The sequence below is a fragment of the Somniosus microcephalus genome, chromosome 30 (genome assembly GCF_052327205.1).
Source record: "Somniosus microcephalus isolate GS21.2 chromosome 30, FLI_Smic_1.0, whole genome shotgun sequence".
In the NCBI taxonomy this organism is placed as follows: Eukaryota; Metazoa; Chordata; class Chondrichthyes; order Squaliformes; family Somniosidae; genus Somniosus; species Somniosus microcephalus.
Window position 1 is genome coordinate 12,363,609 of NC_141016.1, and position 23,309 is coordinate 12,386,917.

At 48.7% G+C, this 23,309-nt stretch overlaps 1 protein-coding gene across 1 annotated transcript; it reads left to right on the forward strand.

Moving 5' to 3' along the window:
* The first annotated feature begins 336 nt into the window (after positions 1–336).
* Positions 337–23,309, forward strand: LOC147097923 (uncharacterized). Its single transcript, XM_085970998.1, has 2 exons — positions 337–578; positions 19,293–23,309. Exon 2 carries the CDS (start codon positions 19,553–19,555, stop codon positions 21,419–21,421), a length of 1,869 nt encoding a protein of 622 aa, XP_085827124.1. The 5' UTR covers positions 337–578; positions 19,293–19,552; the 3' UTR covers positions 21,422–23,309.

A 23,309-nucleotide genomic window follows, 5' to 3' on the forward strand; every position in this document is an offset into this window, starting at 1 on the left:
AGCAAACAGCAATGTGATGATGACCAGATAATCTGTTTCTGCTATGTTGGTTGAGGGATCACTATTGGCCAGGTACCAGAGGGTTGACAGCTAACAACAGTCAGAACTTTCCCTTAGTCGGGAGCCCATTTTACATCACTCCCAATTTCTATTTCCATTGGCTTCAATGAAATATTCAGCCAATGCAATGTTGCAACTGTGATCACAAATCCTGAAGCATATTACGTGACTTCACAAGCATTCTGACATCTTCTCTTCACGGGCTACAGTTCCATGAAACGATATTCTGGGCACCAGTGGCCCCAAAGGCATTCTTCGCGCAGGAGGCCAGACTGCGAGTGTTGGCAGGGTATCACGCAGGCGCACTTTTCAGCAGGCGCGACTGGATGGGGATCGGGAGGGCAGCCCCTCGCTCGCTTCTCCCCCTGCCCACCTCTGAGGCGCTGAGGTGCAGCGGTAGCGTTCCGGCGGGCCGCCCCAGTTGAGGTCAGTTGGCATGGCGCCGGGGTCGTCCCTGTGACCTTCCTGGTCTCTGGCTCAGCACCGGGCAGAGTAACTCCAGCTGACAAAGACATCAGGTAAGTTTGCATATGAAGTGAAAAAAGAAAGACTTGCATTTACATAGCGCCATCAAGACTTCAGAACATCCCAAAGCGCTTTACAGCTTTTGAAGTGCAGTCGCTGTTGTAATGTGGGAAACGCAACAACCAATTTGCGCACAGCAAGCTCCCACAAACAGCAATGTGATAATGACCAGATAATCTGTTATTTCAGTGATGTTGGTTGAGGGATAAATATTAGCCCCAGGACACCAGGGAAAACTCCCCCCCCGCTCTTCTTCAAAATAGTGCCACGGGATCTTTTACCTCCACCTGAGAGGGCAGACGGGGCCTCGGTTTAACGTCTCATCCGAAAGACAGCACCTCCGACAGTGCGGCACTGAGGAGTGTCAGCCTGGGTTTTGTGCTCAAGTCTCTGGAGTGGGGCTATGAATCCACGACCTTCTGACTCAGAGGCGAGAATGCTACCCACTGAACCACAGCTGACACCTTTAACAAGCATTAAAACTAATGCTGAAAACACCATTTTCTTCTTTCCCTCTCCGGCTCCCGGATTTTTTTTTTAAACCAAAGTAGCGAAGAGTTGAAGAAAAAGAAACAAACATATCATCTAAAACACTCATTTAATCTTGTATGACAAAGTAAAGCCGCACAGATTTGGAAGAGCCTGTTTATGCTCCTGAGCAGATGCTATCTGCGTGTTCAAACCAGCTGTTTGCTGTTTATCGTACAGCTTGAGAAACAAGGGTGACTTTAAAGGCTGCCGTACTCACTTTACGACTAACAATCACGCTGATCTCAATCTCCAGCCTCAGAACGCCTTTCATCTCGTGGAACTCACAGCACCGAATTGCATGACCTGCCCTCAGAATATAAACACGCAAGTGGGTGCAACTCAAACAATAAGGGAAAAGGCTAACTTTGCTGGGCCAAGGTAGAAGTACAGCGCGAGTGAGTCATTAGTTATTTTCAGGGCTTTCAACGTTGGATAGATCCCCGTCGTGAGGTTTTTAGTTGTGAACACTAACCTAAGGCACTGCCTCATGGCAGGGACAGAGCATGGTTCAAGGTAGCAAGCTTTGCATTTCGCATCAGCTGAATCCAGGGCTCAGTGTGTAGCACTCTCGCCTCTGAGTCAGAAGGACTTGTATTCAAAATCCCACTTGGAAGATTCGCAAAATTGAACATTGTCCTATAAGGGTCTATTGGCAGAAGAGGCCGGTAAGATCCATGTGTTAATAGAGACACGGAATGCAGGAGTTGATTTAACAAGTGTTTACTGAACAAAGTCTGGAGGTGAACTAACTACACAAGATGCTACACAGGCTTATATATCCGAGTGGTCACTACTGGTACTACAGTATACAGGGGCTTCAAAAACATAGTTCCTCTTAAAGGTACATACACTACAATTCCTCCCCTTTTAGATAAATAGTACATAACATTTTAAGTAATCATTAAATAACATTTTTACAAGAACAATAATATACACATTTGCTGAAGTTAATCAATTACAAATTCAGTCTCTCTGGAGGCTTCCTGACTCGGTCTGGATAACACCTCGGCGGTGTAGTAGGTTTCGGTGGTGTAGTAGGTTCTTTTGGCAAGGTCGATTCAGCTTCAAAGCCAGTGTCGGGTTCATCTGGTTCCAGTATCACCGGATCGGAGGTAGATGCTATGGGTATCTCTGCTTCATCACTAGGCGTATAGAGTTGTGGTGTAGGTTGTCCTTTTTCGGATGACTGTATGATCTGGTCAGCATGGCGCCTTATTATGCTTTCTCCAATGTCCACGGTATACATCAGCGGTCCTAGTCGTGTGCAAATAGTTCCAGGCTGCCATTTCTCGGTACGGTAGTCCCGGGCCAAAACTGGTTGACCTATCTGGAAGGTTCTAGTTGGCCTTTCATTCATGCTTTGAAATTGCCGGTTCTCTACGTCCCTTCTGATGTTTGGCTTGACCAAATCCAGCCGGCATCTTAGTCTTCCATTGAAAAACATCATGGCGGGGGTTTGGTTTGTAACCACATGTGTTGCATTCCTGTACGCAAACAAGAAGTTATCTACCTAATGTTGTAGATTTATGTCTTCATTACCCATGGCCTTTATGGCCTTCTTGAAGGTCTGGACAAACCTTTCAGCCAATCCATTGGTGGCGGGATGGTATGGGGCGGACGTGTAGTGCGTAACCCCATTGTTTTTTAAGAACTTCCTGAATTCTTCGGATACAAATTGCGGTCCATTATCAGAACAGATCTGTTCAGGCAGCCCATTCCTGGCGAATATGGTCCTTAATACTGTGATGGTTTTTTCCGTGGTGGTGGAGGACATCTTTATTACCTCCGGCCACTTGGAGTGTGCATCCACCGCGATTAAGAACATTGAGTCCATAAATGGACCAGCAAAGTCAATATGTACCCTTTGCCATGGAGATAAGGGCCACTCCCATGGATGTAGAGGGGCTTGTGGTGGGGCGTTTTGGGCCTTCTGGCATCCTAGACAGCTCTTGGTCATTTCTTCGATGTCTCCATCGATACCTGGCCACCACACAAACGCTCTGGCTAAGTTCTTCATTTTCACTCCACTCAGATGCCCCTTGTGAAGCTCCTTTAGCACTCTATCCTTGAGTTTGTGTGGAATCACCACTCTGGATCCACACATCAAGGTTCCTCGGCACACTGACAGCTGTTCTCTTCTTTGCGAGAATGCTGGCAACAATGGTTCGCCATGTGCTGGCCATCCCTTCACCGTTAAATCGTAGACTCATGAGAGAGTCGGGTCATTTCGCGTTTCCTTTTCAATGGTAGAATTTGTCACCGGCAGACATTCCACTATGGTCGAGTGGAACATCTCCACTGGGTCCACTGCAGGCGCCTCTTCCACTGTTGGCAACGGTAGGCGTGATAACCTGTCAGCATTCCCATGCTGTTTTGTTCCTTTGTATTCTATGTCATATTGGTGTGCCCCTAGGAAAAGGGACCACCTCTGTAGCCTTTGCGCTGTCATAACGGGAACACCCTTTTTAGGGTTGAATATGGAGACGAGGGGTTGATGTTCAGTCAACAAGGTAAATTTTTGTCTGTGTAGGTAATGGTTGAATTTCTTCACCCCCCACACCAGGCTGAGTGCCTCCCTGTCGATCTGGGCATAGTTACGCTCAGCTGAGTTCAATGAGCGTGACGCAAAAGCTATCGGCCGCTCCGAGCCATCAGGGAATCTATGCGATAATACCGCTCCCACGCCGTAAGGGGATGCATCGCACGCCAGTCTGATTGGCAGTGATGGGTTGTAATGAGCCAACACTTCCTTGGACATGATCAAGCCTTTGCATTTATGGAAGGCACGTTTACAGTCTTCGCTCCATTTCCAGATTACTCCCGTTTGTAGCAGTGCGTTAAGAGGGTGCAAAACAGTTGACAAGTTCGGTAAAAATTTATGATAGTAATTTATCAATCCCAGGAACGACCTTAATTGTGAGACATTTTCAGGTGCTGGGGCTTTTATGACCGCTTCAATTTTTTCAGGTGACTTATGCAACCCTTCTTCGTTAATTATATGGCCACAATATGATATTTGTTTCTGGAAAAATTTGCACTTGGGACGATTTGCTCGTAGGCCCCGTTCTCTCAGCCTAGTGAGCACCTGCTCCAAATTGGCACGGTGCTCGTTGTCGTTTTCTCCTGTTACAAGGATGTCGTCTAGGTAGCATTGACTCCCCGGAATCCCTTGCAGGACTTGCTCCATAGCTCTTTGCCAGATAGCTGGAGCTGATGCTACTCTGAAAACCAGTCGATTGTACTGGTACAGGCCTTTGTGTGTGTTTATCGTGAGATACTTTTTAGAGGCCTCCTCAACCTCCATCTGTAGATATGCCTGTGCCAAGTCAATTTTGGTGAAATGTTTCCCTCCGGATAGTGAGGCGAAAATATCTTCTATCCTCGGAAGAGGATACTGTACCGTGTGAAGGACCGGGTTTACAGTCACCTTGAAGTCCCCACAGATGCGAATTTTTCTCTGTTCTTCAGATTTATCATTATTCAACGTTTTCTTCATGACCAGGACAATGGGTGTTGCCCACTCGCTCCAATCTGCCTTGGATAACACGCCTGCCTTTTCCAAATTCTCCAGCTCTGCCTCGACTGCTGGACGAATTGCGTATGGCACCGACCTTGCCTTAAAAAACTTGGGAATTGCCGCATCTTCCACTTTTATTGAGGCTGTAAAGTCTGTGGGTTGTGCAGTTAATAAATACACAGACTTCAGAAGTAACAAACAAAACAGGTCTTTACTATTCGAAGGTCCGGGCGAATCTGCCCAATAACTCCTGGCACAACACTTATATACTGGTGTGGTCACTATCGGTATTACAGTATACAGAAGCCAAACAAATAGTGCCACACCTAAAGTAGTTCCCTTAAAGGTGAATGGTTACATTCAATAGTTCCCTTAAAGATAGACGGGTACATACACTACAATCCTCCCTTTTTAGCTTATTACTTACAGAGTCCCCGTTAAACATACATATCTTCAACTTCCTATAAAACAAATTACAGATATAATCTTGGTGGAGTCAATGTCATATAAAACAATTTACAAATATAATCTCGGTGGAAACAGTTCACAGGTTCAGTCTCTGCGGAAACAGTTCATAGATTCAGTCTTTGATCTTGACTCGTTCCGAACAACATTTCTTTGGTGTAGCCGGATTACCTGGCTAGCGTGACTCCTCCATAGCCTTTTTCTTGACGTAACAGCTTGAACCTTCGTCCTGTTGAACCAGCAGTGCGGACTTTTACAACCAACTGGCTGTCTTGACATTTTCCAGTTTTTCAACTAATTTAGCTCCTTTCGTAATGTCCCGCCTGGAATGGTAGAAGTGCTAATATTTTAGACAGTTATTATCTTCTGCTTCTTCTTTTTCTTTTCTGCCTTTTTGAAACTCTCGGAGCTCCTTTCTCAGCTGCCAGCTGTAGCGCCACCAACTCTCTATGTTCCTTAGAACTTAAGTGCTTCCTCCGGATTTCAGCACTTTGAGAGTTCTCATCACAAGCTGGGCAGACCACATCCTCGTAATATTCAGTGTCACTCAACAGGTCATGGTAATATTCGGGTTCGTCCTGAGTTAGGCCAGCGAGAGAGACTTCTTCTTCCTCCTCACCCGTCTGGACGTTAGCTGACGGTGGTTCCTTCCCTAAACATCTTTCTTGAAAAGCCTTCTTCATGCATTCATATTCATCCCGCTCTTCCTGGGTTATCTGCCATTCCTTCACGACGGACCTCATTTGTGAGTTCAATACCTTCCTTTCCATCGGTAATTGCGTTATCAGGCTATTTAACCCTTCTACTGAAGTAACGGTTTCCACATTCTTCTGTTCACCTTGACGTGATTCAACGTACTTTTGGCATCCTTGTAAAATTTGTGTTGCCACCTCAGCTATCTCCGTGACTTTTGAGAGCTCCGAACTTGTTCCCCCTGAAGATTGAAGCTCGTGTTCAGATTGTTCCCCTTGCAGAGTCTTGTCCTTCAGCATATGAAGGAGTTGGCTGACCGTTAACTCTTCCCTGGGAACACGGTGGATCAGAGTCTTCTCCATTTCCTCCACCTCTTTCTCCAATACTTCCACCTTACGTTCCTCTTGAACTTTGGCTTTCAGCGCTCGGAAAAGTTGGGCCCTGATGCTCTCTAGTTCATGTTCAGGGACCATTCTTACAGTGTCCTGTTCTTCCACTGAAAGGATTCCCAGTTGAATCTGTTCTTCAAGTTGTTGAACCTCGGTCATTGCCGCCTCATATTTGTCTTGGGTGTCCTTCAATGTTTTTATAAGTTCTTGGACATCCTGTCTTTCATGCTCTGCCATGATTTTCACCTCTAATTTCTCATCTATGGATGGATCTCCTACCAATGAGTCTGTCTTGGCCTTGAGCTCATCAAGAATTTCCTGCAGCCTTTGGACTTCTTGCTCATGTTCAACCTTTAGTTGTTCATATGCTTCTACTGAAACTAGCTTTTCGGAGGCTGCCGAGTTAACCCCCTCCAGAATTGTAGCCTGGGCCTGTTCATACTGTTCTTTCAACTTCTCACACTCTGCCTGCAAGGAGTCGTAGAGAAGAACTGGAATAAAATCCTGGCTCCCTGAAGATTCCTCCTCCTCTGGTTCATTCCGCAAATATTCTAGTTCCTGAACAGCATCAGGGGAATGTGATTGGTACTTGACCACGATGGCTCTATGGTCGCTCTCTGCTTGAGCTAGCTGTCTCTGTAGTCTTTCCAGGTTCTCCCATTCGGTGTCCCAGAACCTCTCCACATCCTCCATCTCCTGCACGAGACGGTCACTCAACTGCTCCAATTGTCGTCGCACCTTGACACAAGTCTGCGTCCGAGCTCGGTGTTCCTCCGTCATGGATGAATCCCTCGCCTGAACAGGCTCAGAACTCTCTGTCAACCTGGAGTTCTGCTCTGCAGCTTTATTCTTCTTGGTACCATAAGTCCTTCTGCATGTCTTCGTTTTCTTTCCCATCGTCGGCAAGTCCCTTTTAGCCTTGTCTTCCATATTCGACTTGGTCTTATCATCATCCATTTCAGAATCTGAGCTAATAGCTTGCACCGAGTCCTCCCTCATTATGGCTTTTAGGTAATGCCATTCCACGTCTATTTTCTTAATCCACTCCCGTCCTAGAAGTGGTGGTCCTCCCTCAGGTAATACGTACAAGTTCATTCTTGGGTGTTCTTTACCTCTATCTCTCACCTTGACTCTTATTTTCCCCACGGGGTATACGTTATGCCCCGTGTATGTCTGTAATACGAACTTGGTATTTCTTAAAGGTATGTGAGAGAATAGCCGGTGGTAGTCCCTTCGGTTGATGACTGATAGAGCTGATCCAGTGTCCAGCTCCATTCTTACTTGGACTCCAGCTATTTTTAGTATGACCCAGATGGCCTGTAGATCCGTTTCTTTACCCACATTGTGGATTCTCAGCCTACCCAGCTCCTGGTTGTTTGGGTCTGAGTCTGAATTCTGTTCGTCTGAACTCTTCTCAGCCACCTTGTGTACCTTGTTGTACTTTTCTTGTGGTGGCTTCCTTTGATTATTGGTCTTTTTCCCGGACCGGCATACCTTCGCGATGTGACCCAGTTTGCCACATTTCCTACACTCTTGGTTCTTAAACCAGCATTGATTCTGGTCATGCGTGGTCTTCCCACAACGGTAGCATTTTGTTGTGCTTGAAGTAATTTGGTCCACCCCAAGTGCCGCCGCCTTTAGTTGCATTTCCGCCGTTCCTTTCGCTGCGGCTTCGTGCGATGCAGCTATAAGGACAGCCCTGTCCAGTGTGAGGTCTTTCTCTTCCAGTAGTCGCTTCTGCATCCCTTCTTTGGACAATCCGCATACGAACTTGTCCCGCAGCGCTTCTGTCAGATTCCCTCTGAACTGGCAGTATTTCGCTAGCCTATGCAGTTCGACCAAGTATTCCGCATTGCTTTCGTCTTTCTTCTGCGTTCTTGCGTAGAATTTGAATCGTTCAGCCAGCATCAGCGGTGTGGGGTTCAAATGGTCCTTCAGCACAGCCACAATCTCTTCGAAGGTCTGATCCGCTGGTTTATTTGGTGCTATTAGATGCTTCAAGAGCCCGTATGTTTTTGCCCCCATCGAGTTTAGCAATGTTATCGCCTTGTCGTCTTCCTCTATTTTGTTGGCTTCGCAATAGATCTCTATGCGTTCCACGTACGTGGCCCAGTCTTCTATTTCCGAATTAAAGTCGTTAATATTCCCTCGCTTAGGCATTTTTCTTCCCTTGGGAGCAGCACCAGTATTTCTTTAAGTATTCTTATTTATTTGTTTGTTTCTAAGATGGCGGTTTTCCCGCGAAATCGGCGGTTTCCCGCTCTTTCCTTCTCTCCCCGCCCACTTCAATGGCGGTATGTCAATCAAGATGGCGGTTTTCCCACGAAAATGGCGGTTTCCCGCTCTTCCTTTCTCGCCCCGCCCACTTCAATGGCGGTTTCCCGCTTCTGGCGTCTTCTCCGCCTAATGGCGGCTTCCCGCGTTTCTCCCCGGTGGAAGGGGTACGCTTCCCCCACAGCGGACAGGTTCAGCCGCTGGCTGGCTTCCGCACAGCTCCCCTTACTCGGCTATGTCTTTTCCTCCCGCCCGCACGGCCCAACCGGCGCTGGGTACACCCTGTTAACGGAGGACAGTTCAGCCGCTGGACTGGCTCTCGCACAGTCTCTCTCTCCGTACCCGGCTCTGTCGCTCTCTCACCCGCACGTTCGGTGCTACCAGCCCTGGGTACCCCGTTGGTGGAGAACAGTTCAGCTGCTGGACTGGCTCTCGCGCAGTCTCTCACCCCGTTTTCGGCTGTGTCTCTCACCCACTCCCGCACGTTCGGTTTTGCCGGCTCTGAGTGCCCCGTTGGTGGAGAGCAGCTCAGCCGCTGGACTGGCTCCTCGCAGTCTCTCTCTCCGCACCCGGCTCTCACCCGCACGGTTCCCGTTCGCCTCCCCAGCCCTCTCGCAGACCGGTGTTTCCCTCCCCGGCTGCGGCTGGGTTTCTCTTCCCGCGCCTACTCGCAGGCTCAGCGCTTCGTGGCTGCGGTCGCTGCCCGGATTTTTCCCGCCGATCGCGGTCCGGCTGTCACCCGACGCCGTTGGACCCGACTTTTGGCCGGCACAGCTCCCCCTCGACCGAGGTCGAGTGCTCTGCCCTTATCCTCCGGATACTTCTACACCTTCCCCTACTCACAATCTCTTCGGCCGCCTTGTTCCCTGCTGATCGTCTCACTCCGCACCGTGGTAGAAGGGTAGTCAGTGCCTGTTGCTAATGGAAGCTTTTGTTGCTAAAGTCTTCCACCTTTCTCCTGCTGCAGCCTCGTGTTTTCTTCCAGCAGCACGACGCTCTTCTTGCTTTGGTAATCTTGCCGCAGGGTACGATCGGACTCGTCGCCACTGTAAAGTCTGTGGGTTGTGCAGTTAATAAATACACAGACTTCAGAAGTAACAAACAAAACAGGTGTTTACTATTCGAAGGTCCGGGCGAATCTGCCCAATAACTCCTGGCACAACACTTATATACTGGTGTGGTCACTATCGGTATTACAGTATACAGAAGCCAAACAAATAGTGCCACACCTAAAGTAGTTCCCTTAAAGGTGAACGGTTACATTCAATAGTTCCCTTAAAGATAGACGGGTACATACACTACAGAGGCGGTGACGCCTTTCAAGGTTCCTAGTTCCTGTTGAGACACTTCTTTGGCGTTGGCCAAGATGTCTTTTAATCGTTCAGGTATGACGTCATCATCATTTTTTTTCTTACTGGTCACCGTCAGTGCCTGAATGGAGTGCCAGTCTAAACGTATCTTTCTGATCCATTCACGTCCCAACAACGGTGGACCACCATCTTGCAGAACGTATAAATACAACTTCTGTATTTCCTTGCCGTTGTATACAACAGGCACCCTTATTTTCCCTCTGGGGTATACTTTCTGCCCTGTATATGTCTTCAAGGTAATGGATGTGTCTTTCAAAGGTATATGCGGAAATAGCCGCTCGTAATCCCGTCGACTTATGACGGTCAGATCTGATCCTGTATCTAGCTCCATTTTGACTGGGGACCCCGCTATCGTGAGGGTAACCCAAATGGTCTGGTAATCTTCTTTGGCAATTACATTATGTAATTTGAGACAGCTTAGTCTCTTGTTTCCGGAGTCGCTATCGCTCTTCTGGTCTTCGGAGCTACTGTCCGTCATCATTTGTACCTTTCTGTACTTTTCCTTATTGATTTTTTTTCTGCAAGTGGATTTTTTGTTTCCAGATCGGCATACACGTGCAATGTGTCCCATCTTTCTGCATTGCCTGCATGCTTTGTCCTTGAACCAGCAGTCCCTCTTGTCATGGGTGGATCTGCCGCAGCGATAACATCTCTCGAAACCCCGTGTCATTTCATGGGTGCCGAAGTCCTGTGGCTTTTGCTGTATCTCTGCAGCTCCTCTTGCTGCTGCTTTGTATGATACAGCCACACTTAAAGCCTTGTCCACTGTCAAATCTTTCTCAGGAAGTAGCCTTTTCTGTGTTCCTTCACTTAGGAGACCGCAGACGAATTTGTCTCGTAGAGAATCTGCCAGTCCTGCCCCGAATTGGCAGTGCTTTGACAGTTTTCTTAATTCGGTGAGGTAATCAGCGTTACTTTCATTCTTGTGCTGATTCCTCCTGAAGAATTTGAATCGTTCCGCTATCAGCAGCGGTGTTGGGTTTAAGTGCTCCTGTAGCGTATCAACAATCTCCTTAAAATTCTTGTCCATCGGTTTGGCTGGAGTGATTAAGTTTCGTAACAGCCCATATGTCCTTGCGCCCATCAGATTTAGAAGTACCGATGCCTTTTTATCATCCTCTACTTCATTCGCTGTGCAATATACCTCCACTCTTTCCACATATGTGGTCCAATCCTCTATATCACTATCGAAAGCAGTAATATTGCCAGTCTTAGGCATCCTGAAAATCAAAAATGGCACCTCCCGCGCTTTCCTTTCTTCCCTGCCGAGAAAAAAATGGCGCCTCCCACGCTTTCCCGCCGCTGCCGCTGCTGACAACGCTGTTCTCCGCGGTTTTTATTTACACAGATATTTTTAATAGTTGGAGACTCGTTCCCGCCGGACTCTCTGGGACTTTCCCCTCCCTCTGCTTGGTCCGAACGCCGACCTGCTTTGCAGCGCCGGCTGTCTCCTGAGTGCTCCACCCTCTGTCTCTGTTTGCCTCCGCCTTCCGACTCGCTGCTCGGCCCCGCTGCAGAGCAACCCGCCGACCAGGAAGGATTAGTGCAGTACCTGCCACCAGCCCGGCTAGCTGGTGAAACCACAGTTTTTCTTTTTTTTTTCTTTTTTTTTCTTCGACCTTCGTCTGAGGAATCGATCTCCTTGAGGTGCTGCCGAATTGTAGGTAAGTCCATTTCCAATTCGTCGCCACTGTTGTATCCATGTGTTAATGGAGACATGGAATGCAGGAGTTGGTTTAACAGGTGTTTACTGAACAAAGTCTGGAGGTGAACTAAGTGAACTAAAAGATACAAGACACTATACAGGCTTATATACCCGAGTGGTCACTACCGGTATTACAGTACACAGGGGTTCTTAAAGGTACATACACTACAATTATCATCTGCAAACTTTGATATGTTACACTCGGTCCCCTCCTCCAAATCGTTAATATAGATTGTAAAGAGTTGGGGACCCAGCACTGACCCCTGCGGAACACCACTAGTTACTGATTGCCAGTCTGAGAATGAACCATTTATCCCAACTCTCTGCCTTCTGTTAGATAGCCAATCCTCTATCCATGCCAGAATATTACCCCCAATCCCGTGATTTTTTATCTTAAGCAATAATCTTTTGTGTGGCACCTTGTCATTGCCTTTTGGAAGTCTAAATACACTACGTCCACTGGTTCCCCTTTATCCACCCTATATGTTACTTCCTCAAAGAACTCCAGCAAATTTGTCAAACATGACTTCCCCTTCATAAAACCATGCTGACTTTGTCCTATTAAATTATGATTATCCAAATGTCCTGTTACTGTCTCCTTATTAATGGACTCCAAAATTTTACCTACCACAGATGTTAGGCTAACCGGTCTATAGTATCCAGCCTTCTGTCTACTGCCCTTTTTAAATAAGGGTGTTACATTAGCAGTTTTCCAGTCTGCTGGGACCTTTGCCGAGTCCAGGGAGTTTTGGAAAATTATTACCAATGCATCCACAATCCCTACCGCCACTTCCCTCAAGACCCTAGGATGTAAGCCATCAGGTCCAGGTGATTTATCCGCCTTGAGTCCCATTATTTTACCGAGTACCACTTCCTTAGTGATTTTGATCGTGTTTAGCTCCTCCCCCTCTTTAGCCCCCTGTTTGTCCAGTGTTGGGATATTCTTAGTGTCTTCTACTGTAAAGACTGATATAAAATATTCATTCAGTGTTTTTGCCATCTCCATATTTCCCACCATTAATTTCCCGGTCTCATCCTCTAAGGGACCAACATTTACTTTAGCCACCCTTTTTCTTTTGATATAACTATAAAAACTCTTACTATCTGTTTTTATATTTTTTGCTAATTTACTTTCATAATCTATCTTCCCTTTCTTAATCAATCTTTTTGTTATTTTTTGCTGTCTTTTAAAGTTTTCCCAATCCTCTATCCTCCCACTAGATTTGGCTACCTTATATGCCCTTGTTTTTAGTCGAATACTATCCTTAATTTCTTTACTTTGCCACGGATGGCTGTCTTTTCTTTTACACCCTTTTCTTCTCAGTGGAATATATATTTTTTGGAAGTTGTAAAATAACTCCTTAAATGTACACCACTGATCATGTATCGTCTTACCCTTTAATCTATTTTCCCAATCCACTCTACTCAATTCTGCTCTCATACCTTCATAGTCTCCTTTATTCAAGCTTAGCACGCTTGTTTGAGATCCACCCTTCTCACCCTCTAATTGAATACGGAATTCAACCATGTTATGGTCACTCATTCCAAGGGGATCCTTTACTAGGACATTTTTAATTAATCCTGTCTCGTTACACAGGACCAGATCTAAGGTTGCTTGCCCCCTGGTCAGTTCAGTTACATACTGCTCAAGAAACCCATCCCTAATACACTCAATGAACTCATCCTCAAGGCAGCCCTGCCCAATTTGATTTGTCCAATTAATATGATAGTTAAAATCCCCCATAATTATAGATGTTCCCTTATTACAAGCCTCAACTGTTTCCTGATTGATACTCCGTCCAATAGAGTTGCCACTGTTCGGAGGCCTATAGACTACGCCCACTAGTGTTTTTTTCCCCTTATTATTCCTTACCTCCACCTAAACTGTTTCATTATCCTGATCTTTTGACCCAATATCATTTCTCTGTATTAAAGTGATTCCTTCCTTTATTAACATAGCCACCCCACCTCCCCTTCCTTCCTGCCTGTCCTTCCTGGTCGTTAAATAACCTGGTATGTTTAATTCCCAGGCATTGTCACCTTGCAGCCATGTTTCTGTAATGGCCACAAGATCATACCCATATGTAGTTATTTGTGCCATTAACTCGTCTATTTTGTTACGAATGCTACGTGCATTCAGATAGAGAACTTTCAAAGATGTTTTGTGACACTTAGTTCCTGCTTTTGCCCTTTTTATTACTTTACCTTTTACTCCATACCTTCTGCCCCTTCCTGACACGCTCTGGTTTTTAATTTCCCCACTGCTACCTAAATCTATGACCTTCTCTGCTGTCATTTTTATTATTTGCTCTCTAGGAACCTCCCCCCCACTAGTTAGTTTAAAGCCCTTTCTACAGCCCTAGCTATATGATCCACCAGGACTCTAGTCCCAGCACTGGCCAAGTGAAGCCCGTCCCAACAGAACAGCTCCCTCCTGCCCCAGTACTGGTGCCAGTGTCCCAGGAAGCAAAACCCATTTCTCCCACACCAGTCTTTGAGCCACGCATTTAACTCTCTAATTTTATTTGTCCTAGCCAAATTCGCTCGTGGCTCAGGTAATAATCCAGAGATTATTACCCTTGTGGTTCTGCTTTTTAATTTGGCCCCTAGCTGCTCAAACTCCCTCAGCAGAACCTCCTTCCTTGTCCTATCTATGTCGTTGGTACCAACATGGACCACGACAACTGGATCCTCCCCCTCCCACTCCAAGTTTCTCTCCAGTCCAGAGGAGATGTCCTTAACCCTGGCACCGGGCAGGCAACACAGCCTTCGGGACTCTCGCTCTCGGCTGCAAAGAACTCTATCTATCCCCCTAACAATACTATCCCCTACCACTACAACATTTCTTTTAACTCCCCCCACTTGAATGGCCCCCTGCTCCATGGTGCTGTGGCCAGGTTGCTCATCCTCCCCGCAGTCCCTGTTCCCATCCTCACAGGGAGTAAGAGCCTCGAACCTGTTGGACAAGTGCAAAACTACCTCCTGGATCCCCGTACCTGCCTCACTTCTAGTCACACCATCCTGACCCTGGCCACGGGCTACATCTGAATTAATTAATCTAATTGGTGTGAATACCTCGTGATACACAGAGTCCAGGTAACTCTCCCCCTCCCTGATGTGTCTCAGTGTTTGACGCTCGGACTCCAGCTCTTCAACACGGAGACGGAATTCCTCGAGCAGCCAACACTTACTGCACATGTGATCACCGTGAGCATCAATGGTGTCCACCAGCTCCCACATATTGCAGCAGCAACACATCACCTGATCTCCCATTCTATGTAATTAATTAAATTTATTAATATTATTCTTAAATACCCTCTGCCCCGATTCTAGATGGTGAATATCACACCTTAGAACTATAAACCAAAGAGATTTAAGCTTAAAAAGGGAGAAATACTTACCAGCCAATCACTTACCCGCTTTCTGGCGATGTCACACTTGGATTACTTTTTACCTCTCTCCTTCCCTCCGAGTTCCCAGATTGGAGATTGGTACGCCTTACCTGGTCTCTGGGACTTTTAAAGTCCCGCTGCTGCCGCTGAAACACCCACCGACGCACTGAGGCCTTACCTGGTCTCTGGGACTTTTAAAGTCCCGCTGCTGCCGCTGAAACACCCACCGACGCACTGAGGCCTTACCTGGTCTCTGGGACTTTTATAGTCCCGCTGCTGCCGCTGAAACACCTGCCGACGCACTGAGGCCTTACCTGGTCTCTGGGGCGTTTATAGTCCCGCTGCTGCCGCTGAAACACCCACCGACGCACTGAGGCCTTACCTGGTCTCTGGGACTTTTATAGTCCCGCTGCTGCCGCTGAAACACCCGCAGACGCACTGAGGCCTTACCTGGTCTCTGGGACTTTTATAGTCCCGCTGCTGCCGCTGAAACACCCGCCGACGCACTGAGGCCTTACCTGGTCTCTGGGACTTTTATAGTCCCACTGCTGCCGCTGAAACACCCGCCGACGCACTGAGGCCTTACCTGGTCTCTGGGACTTTTATAGTCCCACTGCTGCCGCTGAAACACCCGCCGATGCACTGAGGCCTTACCTGGTCTCTGGGACTTTTATAGTCCCGCTGCTGCCGCTGAAACACCCGCCGACGCTATGAGGCCTTACCTGGTCTCTGGGACTTTTATAGTCCCGCTGCTGCCGCTGAAACACCCGCCGATGCACTGAGGCCTTACCTGGTCTCTGGGACTTTTATAGCCCTGCTGCTGCCGCTGAAACACCCGCCGACTCTACATTGTAGTTCCTGCCTCAAAACCCAGTGTCTAGAACCTAAGGGGCAAGCGGGTCAAACCACTCAAGGTTTTACTGTGCAAGAGAGAGAGGCCTCTGGAGAGAGAAACCTCTGCGATCTAAAACTCCTTACAGAAAATGGCGACCGCGGCAGGACACTGGCAGCAGGATTGCAATGTATTGGACCCAGGTTTGAATGGTCGAAATGTTATGGATGAGAGGATAGCGGTTTATGTTTTTGGCAAGGTAAATCTCACTAAGCAGTGGATTTCCGATCTCTTACTGGATGGGCGTCCGGTAGACGCAGCCATCAGGTGGACAGCGAGCAAAGAACATAAAAAGTCAGTGGAAAAGGCAGTGTGGCTGATGTGCTACAAGAAACAAGTCCAGATTTTGGACAGAGTCGTTGCAGCACAGGCAGCCAAGACCACTACCCAGGCAGCAGAAATAGAGGAAAAGGCCATGGGTGGGGGAAAACTCATCACAGCGCTTCACGCGCTGAATCAGGAACACCAAGTTGTAGCCAGCCAACATCAGGCTAGAATAGAGTACCTGGACTGCCAGGTTACTGAGGCAAAGATCCATGAAGCGAGAATACGGGAGAAAAACGCCCGCCTCACACAACAGCTAAGAGTGCAGGAGGAGAGAGTAGTGGAGGTTAAGGCAGCTTACAAGCTGTCCCTTGAGCACGGGTTTGATAGCGCAGACCATGGCCCCTGCCAAAAGACCATAGAAGACCTAAGAACGGCCTTGGTTAAGGCAAAAGGCATGGTATGCCTCGTAAGCCCAAAAGCAAGTCACATAGACTTTTTGCAGGAATCCAAAAATCCGATTCCTTGTGAAGTAGTTGTGGCACCAGCCACTGAACCCTCAGTGCCACCGAGCTATAGTGAGGCTTGGCCCGAAGGGGAGGCGGTGAAAGAAAGGATAGCCGAGGTGGAGCAGGAGGTGGAACAACCCCTGGTAGTAAAGCCGGAGCCGGCACCAATGTGTCCTACTCGGCACCAGAGGTTCGGTCACACCGCCGCAAATGGCGCGGACGGACCCCACATGAACCAACTCGTGGTGCCCCACGGTGGCCAACAACTCAGAGCGATGATAAGCCACCTCCCAAAACTTTCCGAGAAGGGAGATCCCTCAGTCCATTTCAGGGAGGTAGAGGAGACAGCCGCCATCAATGATTGTGATGATCTTGAACAGGCGAAGATGCTGCTCTTCTCCCTGGGTAGCACAATCCTTCAGTGCCTCTCAGACGGGAGTAAGAGGGGACGGACAGGGTATGTGGAACTCAGAGACGAGGTCTTGGAGGTTCTGGGAGTGGACGACGGTAATCCGTTCCTCCGGGTGGAAGGGACTGTGCAGCTAACTGGAGAACCCCCGCGGGTTTTCGCAGAAAGGCTGTGGCCAGTGTATCGGCGCAGTTGTCCGGGCATGCCTGAACGGGCCGCAATGAACGCCGAATAGCGGGTTCATTGGCTCCGTTGTCTGGTTGCTAACAGCTTGCCCCAGATACGGGCCCTAGCCAAATCTTGGTTTGAACCCCAAGGTCCCGGTATCACGGAGGAGACAGTGTTCCGACAGCTTAACATTGCTTACAAGAATTGTAGAAGTCAGGAGACATCTCCCTCTAAGGGAAAAGTGCATGAGGCAAAACCCGCAGCCCCAAGCAAGAAGGAGTGGCGTCAGGAGGGGAATCGCCCTGCCGAAGCCAATCTCAATTGTTATGGGTGTGGGAAGGATGGACATTGGCGCAGGGACTGTAAAAATCCGTGGAAGGATAATAAGGGAAAAGCTCCCGCAGCCCAAGCCCAAGCCCAGACCGTTGCCCCAGCACGAGTCCAGGTCCAAGACGCAGCCCCTGCCCCTGAAAGAGGAACCGGTGCAGCTATGGATCCCGCTGCGATAGAGTCAATTATAGAGACAATGTGGTCTCTTATGATAGAGCAGGGGAGGATAGCCGTCGCCACCGGTCCTGTCGTTCCTGCAGCCACGACCGCTGCACCCAAATGACTAGAGCCGGCGCAGCCCGTCTACCTGTGCGCGCTGTGATATGATGTATGGAAAAGACCCATCGTGGAGATGGAGGTGCAGGGGACCTATCCATTGGATACGGGGGCATCGTGCACCGTGATCCACTCAGATAACCCTACCACCTCACCTCTGTCCACCGGGGTTCCATATGTGCTATCGGGCTTCACAGGCGAAGAACAGGCTGGCGCATTTTCCATTCCCCTCTCCATTCGTTTAGGACCACCCCGCACCACGTGGAAGTGTACCCTAATGAAGTGGGAGACAGGGGGTGGAAAGGGGGTCCTTGGGCCCGATTTCCTAGTAGAACATGGGATTCTCGTGGATCTTAGAAATCATTGTCTCTGGGGAACGAGTGCGGGAGAGAAAGGAAAAGAGGGGTTCAAGGTGAAACCAAAAAAGGCACGGGTCGGTCGTCAGGAAATAAAATTCCTCGGTCTGACCATCCGCGCTGGGGAGAGAGCCATAGACAAGGCTAGACGGGAGTCGGTGCAAGACCCACCGGTCCCCGCCACCAGCGTGGTGAAGTTGCCCCGACGCACTAAATGGTTTCACATCAATCAGTGCAAACTGTTTAAGCTGGGTGCAAAAGAGCCAACAACCAAAGCCAGGACTGAGGGTAAAGATCCTCAGCCTGAGGCGTGCAATAAGTCACAGACCACACAGGCTGGAACCGCAGCCTGCTTGGAGGGAGAAGCTGTCCCGCCCACCTGGGAGGTTTCCCCATTGGCCTGGGACTCGGACGAGGAGGAGCCCGAAGACCAAGGCCCTCCCCCTGATCCGAACGCCATCGGGGGAGAACCCGAACAGCTAGGCCCTACCCCGACACGATTCTGGAGGAGGTGGAGTCGGAGGATGGAGATCCCGCCCTCGACTCAGGCGTAGGGGAGGAAGAACTTGGGGGCGGAGATTCTCCACCTGCAGGGACAGGTAGGGAGAAGTCATCTGCCACAGACCCAAATCCCAAAGGGGCGGAGCCTGAGGGAAGGGAGCCGAAGCCGGCAGTCATGGAGGAGCCACGGGCTGTGAGGGCTAAAGTCCCAACCACAGGTCCACTCGCTAAGGGAGCCTCGCCCAAGGCACCCTCTCGCAGGTCGTCTCGGACGCCTCAGCCAAGATAAACCTGGCCAGATTCCCCCTACCCCAGCAGACACCGACTTGGCAAATCCCTGGAAAAACGCAGTCCCCAATTGGCAGCAAAAGGCTGCGAGGGACCCAAGCTACAGGTCAATGCAGCCCCGCCACAGGGAGCGGTGAGCTGCAGTCCAAACAGGGATTAGGCAAGCCGCCCGGGGATGGGCGGCGTTGTACATAAGTTAAGTTTAAGTTTAGTTAAGTTTAAGGTGTGTAATTTTTAAGATGATAGTGTGTATAAGTAGTAGTTTTGGAATCTGCCCAGCATGTGTGTTGTTTTGGATTGAGGTCGAAAGACCCGATCATGCCTTCACCTAGGCCAGAATCTCTCGGGAGCCTGGCTGTATCGTTTAATTTGTTACAGGAACCAAAAGGATAATGAAGGGGATTCTCGTCGCGTTCGCGGTGATCGGGTGTAGCCTGGCCTATCGGGGCTACACCAAGGACTCCATCGTGTATGGCTGTTCCGGGGACACAGCCCCCATCACGACCGATGGGACGGGAAGACGGGACGTTGAAGAAACAGCCACCTAGTTCCACGAAGGGAGGTGGCCAGGTAGACTGGGGTCGAACTCTACAGAATACTCCAGCCAGTCGGGTTTCGCATACAGAGAGACTTCTCTAATGTGTCCCAGGGTGAGGATAATCGCGCCCAGAGTCAGCATCACTGTCGGGAAGAAGATCTGTTTAGAATGCTACGGACATGTTCCTTTGGACCGATGGTGGTGGTTGCGCAAGTTGAGCAAAACCATGAAGAACTCCACGGTCGAGTGGGAGCGACTGGGTAACAATACCCATTGGACTATTACGGGGACTCATGGGGGGTTGAGTGTCTGTTGGGACAAATGGTGGGAACCACATGAGGGGATTTACATCTGCATGTGGGGTTCAGAACGAGCCTGCCCCACAGGCGTCGCCATCTTTTTCCAAAGGCAGTGGCAGGATGCTGGAAAAGGGATGAGATTGGACGTCAGCACACGGGCATGCGGAGTCCCATACGCTCAGATCCCGGTGAATGCCACTGAGCTCATCACCCGCCCCCGCAAGCCCCTGCCCACGATTCCGCTAGCGAAAGCCCGCAAGGAAGGGTGCCCCACCACTACCAAAGGACCCGGGAACGGATTGGTATTAGTGCCCACAGGTCAGGTGCTGTACCAAGGGGTGCACTACGCGGTGGCCTCGGTGATCTTAAACCTCACCGAGGTGCGATTGCCAGAGTGGTGCCCCAAGGAAATGGAGCAATTGTACCAGGTCCTGTTAACAAACATGTTCAGACAGTTTTATGAGTTCGACTTTGCCGATGTCGACAGAGCCGGACTGTACACCACACCACATGAGGTCTTGGACAGGGTAGGGAGACAAAGAAGGGGTACAGTAAATGATATTTTTACAGCCTTTAACACAGGGACTTCCGTCATCAACACTCTGGATGACGTGGAGCTGCAGACTCAGATCAATGATTTAAAAAGGCGGTTCAGAAAGATACAGACAGATGAGAATAATGTAGTGGGTTCTGAGTTACATGAGGACCAGGCCATGACACTACACTTAAAAGAAATTATAGGTGAGCTGGAGAAACACGCGAAAACGGTAAATGCTCTCATCAGGGACGATCAGAATGCGTCAGATGAGGCTGCGCAGAATGAAGCTTGTGTGCTATATGGGGCGTGGTTACTGGGCGAGGGCCGCAGTAATCTGGAGGATTTAAAACAAGGTTTGGTCCCCTCCTGGATCAGCAACAAGCACCTCGCAGCCCTCCACCCTTTTGAGAATGCATTAAGTCCGTGCCAGCTCAGACTAGCATCCGAGGCCTACCCAGTCCCAGTGGACTGTGGGAGGTCTAATCACACCATTATGGGTATAGTGGTAAGAATGCCGGTTATGGGAAAGACAGCTAAACCCGCCCCGGTATACAGGGTGGAGAACATTGGAGTCATTCAAGGGGGTGCACACATTTGCTACACAGCGGTCCCACCGTACATCATTCGATGGGAGCATGCAATGACGGGTACTGACCTCTCGGGGTGCCGGAGCCAGGGAGCACACATCATCCTGTGTCCCCAGCACTTGAATGTCTATTCAAAACCACAGTGCGGGTTCAGAACTGCTGGCGCGAAGCCTATAAATTGCACCATGGAGGCAATGGCACAAGGCCATGTGCCCCCGCAGGTGGCATATATAAGAGGTGGGACATACTGTGTCACCACTGCAGCGCCCCACTACCGACATGGACAGCACGGCTGGTGTCCGGTGAGTGACAGCAGTTTCTGCTTCAAACCCAAGGCAGAAGTTCAAGTGGCCCAAGAGCAAATTGTCTCCATTCCTGAACCTTCCACTGTTCACCTCACTGTGAAAGAAAATTTCACTGATCTGCAACGATTCGTTGCACATTTTGGGTGTATCATTCCCCCTCTCCCTGAACACCTCACCAAGATACTAAAAGCGTTGCCGTTTCACAGAAACATTTTTACATGCTGGAGCAGAAGACGTTAGAAATAGGGGCAGACATATTGGATAGCATGACCCCACAGTGGTGGGACCTGTTCACTAATATAGAAGTCCCTTCTTGGATTAGGATAGCCTCCCACATCCTTGTAGTGTGTCAGGTTTTTATTGTGATTGATTTACTATTTGTACACTGTAAAAAGGTCAGACATATGCAGAAGTATGAGAACAGAGGAGAATGGAGGGAGCATTATGTGCGGGTAGACGAGGAGACACCCGTTTAGATTTTCGCTGCTATGTATAAAGTTAAAGTTTCCCTCCCTCTTCTATGGTTGATGTTTGTTCATGTGCAATTTTTGTGTGTACTTTATTTTTATTATTGAAGTTCATTAAGTGAGTTGCTGTTAATAAAAGATAATGTGTACGAACCAGGTGCTGTAGGGGTATTAGGCCCCCCCTCCACGTCTGGAAATGAATGTGTCAGATTTTAAATCCAGTGTATTGCCATCTATAGTTGCTTAATGTACACTGTAGGTTTTCTGAAATGGGAAATGCATGTGTCGTGGGATCATAGATAGGTAAATACAGGGGATGGTTTGATTGTGGAGAGTCAGAAAATTTTGCTCACCCAGAATTATGATACTTCAAGCAAGTTATAGTATCATCAGGGGGGACTGTAAGATTCGCAAAATTGAACATTGTCGTATAAGGGTCTATTGGCAGAAGAGGCCTTAATTTTAAAGACTGTTTTAAAAGAAGCCCAGAAAAAGGGGCATACAAAATGGCCGCCAGGCCCCGTGACCAGCTTTTTGGACACTTTAAAATGGTTCCTGCAGTCCCCAGACAGCCTTTGTGGATTCAGCCCACAGTAAGTTCTGGAAGGCCGTTTCAGAGAAAACGAAACCAGACAGAACCACATACATATGGATTGGATGCAGATCCAGTCAGATCGGCCTGTAGATAAAGGCCATCTACATGTTTACCCAGACAAAGGGAAACAGTTTTATATTCATAGGCGGAGCATCAAAGACCCATTAAAGACATCAAGAAGACATTCAAAACAATACAAGGTCATTCCAGATCAGAGATGGCCGTTACCGGCCATCCAAAGTAGTTTAAAACATAATAACTACCCCGCTGTATTACCAGCCCACCAAAAGTTAAACAAAGACTAACCTTGATTTGGCGGGAGATAAAGGCCTCTTTTGAGAAGTATATCTGGGAGACCCGGGGTAGCGATCGAGGTTCTGAGAAAGATCGAGGTGCTGAGGAGGTTCACAGGATCCAGGGCTCCAGCTGGGCTTCTGCATCGGTACGGAGTTCAAGCGGAGACGACGGAGGATCGAGGTTCGGGATGGGAGGTCGAGTCAGCATCTAACCCCGGGGTAACTGTCAGGAGATCATCGACCAACCCCGGGACGCTGACAAGTATAGGTGAAACCTATATGAAAATGGTGAACCAACTGGGCTGTGCGACGAAACCCATACGAGAATGGTAAAACAGTTGGTCTCTCCCCACACTGACCTCCAGGCCTGCTGACATCCAGCCTGTCTGTGACCTTCACCTCAAAGAAGAAGAGAGTGTCGCAGCCCGCAGCGCTGACCATGTGGAGACAGGACGCCTGAAAGGATCAAAACGCAGACCTGTTTCAAAACTCTATACTTTCCAACTGGATTGGTGAGCATGTTTCTGGTCCCTCACAATCTGATCTAGATAGGCTTAGGGGGTGGGCATTTAAAGGGTCATTTTAACAATGAGTTGTTATCCCTCGATGTTCTGTGTGCTTCCCCATTTCATGATGACTTTTGTAAAGTATAATATGCCTGTATGTATCTTAGCCAGTACTGTATTATGATTTGTTTTTCCCTCCCATGTACCTTATTGGTTTGCAGTTTGATTTGTTCCTTTATGCAATAAAGTTTCATTTCGTTTTTC